General features: G+C 30.6%; 1 protein-coding gene across 1 annotated transcript; it reads left to right on the forward strand.

Moving 5' to 3' along the window:
* The first annotated feature begins 1,266 nt into the window (after positions 1-1,266).
* Positions 1,267-3,142, forward strand: LOC116003543. The gene is made up of 3 exons (XM_031243439.1): positions 1,267-1,445; positions 1,562-1,851; positions 2,843-3,142. The coding sequence occupies exons 1-3, from the start codon at positions 1,297-1,299 to the stop codon at positions 2,884-2,886; spliced, it is 483 nt and encodes a 160-aa protein (XP_031099299.1). The 5' UTR covers positions 1,267-1,296; the 3' UTR covers positions 2,887-3,142.
* Positions 3,143-7,302: the final 4,160 nt, after the last annotated feature.

Here is a 7,302-nt window from a genome sequence, read left to right on the forward strand (position 1 = left end):
CTATTCCCCTGCTTTTGGAAATAACTTTTATATTATAATACCAAAAATACCTTTTGCACATTATTTAATATTTTAATAAATATAGTTTACTATATAAATGTATATATTTAATTAATTAAAATTTTTTATCTATCAATATATATATATATATATATATTTAGGATCGCGTTTAGGTGCGTACTGGCCGCCAAGGAGAGAACTGCGGACGAATCACAGCGCGCCACGTGTTCGGAATGTAGTTGCACATAACGTTATAACTAGGTGCATGTAGGTGCACCCAGGTGCATAAATGTTAACAAGGTAAATTACTTGCACCTGTAAGTGAACATAGGTGCACACGTGCAAGTAAAATGTATTACAAGTGCAAGTAAATTGTACAATGAGCATCAATGCTAAGTGCAACTAATGTTATAATTAGGTGCACATAGGTTGCACTCAGGTGCATGAATGTTAACAAAGTAAATTACTTGCACAAGTGCAAGTAAAATGTATTGCAGATGCAAGTAAAATGTATTACAGGTGCAAGTAAATTGTACACTGAGCATCAATACTGAGTGCACCTAATGTTATAACTAGGTGCACCCAATGTTATAATTAGGTGCACCTAGGTTGCACCAGGCGCATGAATATTAACAAAGTAAATTACTTGCATTTGTAAGTAAAAATATTTGCAAAAATAGGTACATGAATATTAACAAAGGTAAATTACTCACACTTATAAGTGAAAATAGGTGTACTTGTAAGTGAAACTAGGTGCACTTATAAGTGAGACTAGGTACACTTGTAAGTGAAACTAGGTGCACTCACCAAAGTTCCAGTTATTTACGAAAATGCCACCGCGTCTTTTTTTTTTTTTAAATTGCATCTGATTCGTTGATCTGGACACGTGGACGGCTGTGAAGCGTTCTCATTTCTTACCTGGACGACAGTACGCACGAGAGTGTAACCCTATATATATATATATATATATATATATATATATATATATATATATATATAATTCAGTTCCCGTGCGGTGCGTAATTTTCTTCTTAAGGTGCGTGAGTGTTAAAGCTTAAAGAGCGTGGACCAAAAGCTTAAAGTGCGTGATTTTTTTTCTTTAAGGTGCATTGTTTTCCTAAGCTAAAAGATATAAAACAAATGTGAGTTAGTATCATTTGAAATAAACTGTAGTTTCATTTATGGATATAGCCGTTTTTGGACCATGGTCCAGGATATAATAACTGAGAAAATACTGGATAATAGATTATTCAGTTGTAACTTTGCGTCCTCATTGGCTAGCTCAGACATTCCGATATGTTAGAGACAATCTTGCCGATCACTGCAGCAACAGCGACTTCTGTAGGAAAAGTGGTGAAAACAGTTGTCGAAATTTCAGACAAGAAGCGAGGGAACGGATGGAATGCAAATGCAGCATTATACGCGATAACACTTTCAGAAATTAGGTTAACCACCAAATTCAACTCCATTATCCCTCCTCCTCGTCCTTTCTTTTATGCAATGCAAACATATATTCATGTTTCCAATACTAACCTCTTTGTTTGTTCTGTGTAAACAAAAGCTCCATGATGAGCAGACCATCATTTCCAAGGCTTGACGGGGGTAATTATGATATCTGGAGCATCAGGACGAAGATCTTGCTTAAATTATATGATGTCTGGGACTTGGTGGAAAAAGGGTACAAAGTGAAAGGACGCAATGGTAAGGCTTCAAAGAAGGATCTGGATAAGGATTCCTTTGCTTACAATATTATCATGGAATCAGTTAAGATATCAGTTAGCCGCAGCATTGTTGATGCAGACAACTCAAAAGAGCTTTGGGATGCGATAAAAACGAAATATAAAGATAAAGGTATTACACATCAATTATATTTAATATCAACTTTATTTCTCTTTAGTTTCTTAATTGACTTACAAGATATTTTTACTATTTATAATTCTGGTAAACTTAAAAGTTTAGTAATGGTAAAACCTTAGCCTTTGATTTCTCAAGATGGATGGTGTGGATGCGTCCACACTTTTTTTCCAGGTCAAGGTGTGCTTATCTAAACCCTCCCCTAACACCTATAATATTGAACTGATTAAAACATAGACAAAAAAGCATTCTTAGTAACCTAATTATTCATTGCTTGTCATTTTAGTCCCTTACTTTCATCATTACAATACACACCTCTAAATCTTCAACAAAAAAAAAATTACAGTTTTAATCCATGGAGCAACAAACTTATTCAACTCGATTAAAAGTTTTACTTAATACATGGATATTTTAGTACTTTTTAATGTTGCTTCTTTAATTATAATCTTGTTTAGTGTCGGTATTTCATTTGTAAATTAAAAGCTTGATTTTAACAGGTTCGTGCAGTGTAGGTAAAATAGGGACGACGTACCACAATTGAAGAGAAAAAAATTATGGAAAAAGGTTGTTAATTTCCTAGTTTGCAAATGATAGATATACCAAATTAGAAAAAAATATATATATACATAATAAAAATAACAAATTTTAAAATACTATACACATGTATTAAGAAAAATTTGAATAGAGTTTAATAATTTTGTTGTTCCAAAGGTTAAAGCTGCAGCTTTTTTGAAGAGTTAGAGTATATATTCCAACGGTAAAAAGTTAGGACCAGAAAAAGCTAGCTAGTAAAGAACAATTGAAGAACTAAAATTGCATTTTTCCCTAAAAACATATGTATTATATTAGTCCAAGTTTTTGGAACTCTCTAAACTTCGTTGCTAAATTATCTTTAAGCTGTTGCTAATTTATGTTAAGGTTGCTGTGGAGTGGTCATTTCAACGCTAATTGAATTTTTCACTGTTTTATATTTCTGTTGGTTATGCAGACAAAAGCAGCTGGAAGTCATATTTCTGTTTGAGATCGATATAAATCATAAAGGAGGTTCTCTTAGCCTCTTAGGTTGTTTCTGTTTAAGATGTCAATAGGCTCAACTGAATTATTACTCTAAATTTGGTGTATCTTTTTCTTTACTCTTTACCTGTAATCCAAGCATATTCAATTGTATTTATTTAGTTTCACCCAGGACTAAATTAAAGAAAATTGAATTAATTATGTACTAGTTGAATTTTTATAGGTGGTAGCCATAATGCCTCCTATAATATTACTTGACTTGATTGTTTGTAAATTTAATAAAGTGTTTATCAATTAAAACTATATTTAAATGGCCGAAGGTAAGAAAATTATATTTTTTGTTTGCCTAAAGTTAAAAAATTATATTTTTTTTTGTTTGGTTCATTTTCTTGAAAATGAACATATTATTTGTTATAAAGTCGTAGTAGTAGTAATAATAGTAATAGTTGGTTTTATGATGACTATTGGGCTAGTGATTCGGTTGTCCAACACTACTGTAGCTTTGCCGAATAATGTACGGATTATTTAAACAGTATCGAATGTAGAATAGGTACGGGCTATGTAAAGAGTACACCAAGAAAATAATAATGGATAAGAGATGTTAGTCACAAATGGACTACTTAAATATCAGATTTTAATAAGAGTTTTTCATAGACATGTACAATCACTCTATTAGGATATATTCTTATAAACGATTCAAGAAATAAATATAGAGCTGGAGAAAAATTAATAATAATGAAGAAATAGGTTTTACGTGGAAAACCCCAATAGGATAAAACCACATGCAAAGAATAATGTATTTTCGCACTCTTTCATGACTAGTGACTTATAAGTAATGTTGCAAGTATTTGTTACTTATAAGAGAAAATGTATGGAGTAATATTTATGAGGAAAAATGTAATACTTTTACTTAAAATATAAAAGTATTGCATTTTCTTTTCAAAAGTATTACTCTTTCCGCTATAAATATATAATAAAAACTTTATTCTTTATTAGTATTACATTTTTCATAATAAGTATTACATTTTCATCTTAACCTGACTTATCCGTCTCACGAATAAGGATCCGTGAGACAGTCCTTTGTAGTAAATGAACTAATCTCAGAAGTATTTATTAAACATTGAGTTTAACTATTTGACTTGATAAATAGTTAAAATGAATTAATCAGCTAACTGTCATGGATAAAAGCTATGTATATATTTACAAAAGAAGGTTTTAAGTTTGATCTGACCCAGTCCAATTGTGAGGTAAAAGTTATTGATCCTTGAACCGATGTTGAATGGTCGGTCATATTAATTAGCCCTGCGACAAGGGCATTGATTACATAAAGAATTAATGCTGTTTGTGAGTCACGTAAATTGTATGAAACGCCGCAATATAGAGTGATCATTTTATTGCATAAAACTCAACTAACGTTGTTTCATTGGTCTACACTACTTTATCTGAGTTGGAAGATAGAAAACTAAAATCGTATACCTAACCAATTCCCCTCAGTGTACAACATTAATACAATGTTTCCTGAATGCAAGTAAAAATAGTTTGATGTTGTGTTAGGCAAAGCTCGTAAAATACATAAGAAGAGTCTTAGGAAGAAGATGTTCATATTTTTTAATCTATCTTAGTGAAACATTTTATCATTAAGACATTGTATTGATATGATATATGTGGTAACAATTGTTTGTGAACATTATTGGAACATTATTGAAAATTCTGTATAAGACAAAAGATGGAGTTAGTATCGCTAATGGTTATTTGAGTATTATAACATTGTCATCCATGGTCCTCAACTATTTAATTAAAATGACTTTTCTTGGTCCTCCGTCAAATTTTTAATATTGTTAAAAATATAATTCAATAATGTTTTTTTTTAAATAAGGTTTAAAATATTCGAATTTTAGTAATTAAGTATATAAATTGGTTTCTAGTGAACAATACTCCAATCATCTATTTGTTTAATATGTGCATTTCTGAACTCGGGAGTGATGGATAAAATCGAACATTGGTCATATTTGATAACATAATTAGTTTATCAGTCAATTTTGATTTATTTGATCTCTATTTACTGTTTGACTTGATTAAACAGTCAATATAAGTATTAAATTAATTAGTTTTTTGTAATAACTTATTATGTTGTTCCAAAATTCTTTTACAATCAACTAATCAAACCTACTAACTCAATCAGTTAACAGCTATAAGCTATTTACCAAATAGCCCATTATGTTATCGTTGGCTCAATGTTGAACAACATATTATTGTTAACATTGTCAGCTCATCAAGTTTCTCAATAATAGAAAGCAACCCCATCATATTTTTTTCATTAATATAATCAAAATACACACGTACGATTACATTTGTTTTCTTTTCCCCAAAGTACAACACCACACACATATGCATACATATATTATAAATATAAATTGAGTAGAGATAGATGGATGAACTGGAAATATTTCATAATGATTAATAGTAAATCCTTCCTGCTGTGAAGTAGTCTGCAAATTGAAGGGCTGCTTATTTATTTGTATTATATTGCTTCTCTACTTCACTTTTGTGGCGCCGCTCAAGCGTGAGGTGGTGCTGCACAAGTGAATCAATGAATTATAAATTTCAAAAGTTTGAATATAATAATTACAACCTCTAAAACTCTTAATTAAAAGAGATATTAATTGTTGAGATATATACCGCCTTTTGGTGATCCATGGCCTGCCACCTTGTACGGTGGCGCCGGAGCACCTACTAGACCAGTAAACGGGCTTCCAATTGTATCTGTAAAACCATGAACGGGATCTGCTTTGCACAAAATGGAAAATGGGGACAGGAAAACAACAAATTAAGAAAAATGTTGGAAATAATGATAGTATAAATATGCTTTCAAAAAAAAATGATAGTATAAATATAACAAATTTATTGGAATATATATATATATATATATATATATATATTCCCATTTTGTTTGTTGGACTGAAATTATTTTTATATTCATTTCTTCATAATAATAAGTTTAGTTTTAGTATATAAATTTTATATATTTAGAAACTACATAAAATTTAAAAAAATTAAATTTACAAATAATTAAAAATTATTAAAGAAAATGAGCAATATAGAAAGAGTTAGTTTAACTAATGAATAGTAAACATGCTAAGTAAAATTGGAGTATGGGACAAAGGGAGTGTGTGTGTGTGTATATACTAGTACTACTACTAAACTAGTTTCATAAAAATACAAATTTATAGGTTATATTATGTAACCTCATATGTTACGGAGAAGTATATGCAAACAAGAAAATAAAAGGTCCGAATGCCTCCAACTAACAAACCCAAGATCATAGTTAAAATTATCCAAAGTAAAATTAAAAAAATAATTGAAAGAAAAGAAAAAGTGGAAATGAAAGATTTGGGGTTCAGTATTGCTTACTACTGGGAGTGAGGAGTCTCCTAGACGTTGCATTTGTAGTGGTGAAGCAGAGAAAGGCAGTGATGAGGAGAAGTGAGAAAATTAGAGAAAAGCTCTTCCTAACCATGGTTTTTTATATTGTTAAGGTAAACGCTGTGGGAAGAAGAATAGATAGTTTTTGGATATGGGTTTCATGCAACTTCGCCTCCTTTTTATACTAGGAGAAACAACTAAACCTCTTATTAATTACGGAGTAATATATGTTAAATTGAAAAACTTATTGAAAGCTGAAAAAGACATAATTAATAATTTAGTCCTCTATATCAATAATTATGATAATTTTTATATTTTACCCTCAATTAATAAATTTGACCTGATTTTGTTTACAAATTATATTTTACAATAGTTTCAAATTTAATCTTTTCTTACTAATTTGTTTCATTCCTAAAAAGTTTGAAAGTTGAAATGTAAATTATTACCGAGTAGTTTTAGTATATGTCTTCTATTACTAATTCCTTATTTAACTCCATTGAAACTTCTTTCAAAATTTTTAGTCAATCTAATTTCAACGGAGATCCCTTGTCTTTGTTGGCAATTCCAAATTTAGTTCTAAATAATTATTTTTGTCATTTAACAATTCAAACTATCATATTTTGGACACTTTTGGTACTTTCGATGACTTTTTCTAGTGAAACTCTATTTTAGGCAATGACATTTTTGTCTTTTAATTTTATTTTTTTTTTCAATTTTTTACACCGATTTTTTTCTCAATTTTCGTCTCTTTAGTCGTGGATTGCAACATCTCCTTCAACCGACTCTTGTCTTCATCTCCATCAATGGTAATGCCGAGTACGTGAAGACCTCTGGGCTTCGAGTGTGCAAAAATTATTTTGCAGTAATGCAGTTGGAAAGTTCATATGTCTCCACCCAGTTAGCTTCAGTATTATGGTTGTTGTTTTAGTCTATGATTTTGTGAATCAGCTACTATAGTCGTAGAGCTTAAAGAGGGGGAGGGGGAGGGGGAGGGGGAGGGGGGGGGGGGGG

The sequence above is a fragment of the Ipomoea triloba genome, chromosome 14 (genome assembly GCF_003576645.1).
Source record: "Ipomoea triloba cultivar NCNSP0323 chromosome 14, ASM357664v1".
NCBI lineage: Eukaryota > Viridiplantae > Streptophyta > Magnoliopsida > Solanales > Convolvulaceae > Ipomoea > Ipomoea triloba.

Excerpts from the sequence above, each read along its gene's own strand:
- LOC116003543 (XM_031243439.1), top strand. The coding sequence starts at position 1,297 with ATGTTAGAGACAATCTTGCCGATCACTGCAGCAACAGCGACTTCTGTA. Across the intron at positions 1,446-1,561 it reads ATAACACTTTCAGAAATTAG|CTCCATGATGAGCAGACCAT; the intron begins GTTAACCACCAA and ends TGTAAACAAAAG. Across the intron at positions 1,852-2,842 it reads AACGAAATATAAAGATAAAG|ACAAAAGCAGCTGGAAGTCA; the intron begins GTATTACACATC and ends TTGGTTATGCAG.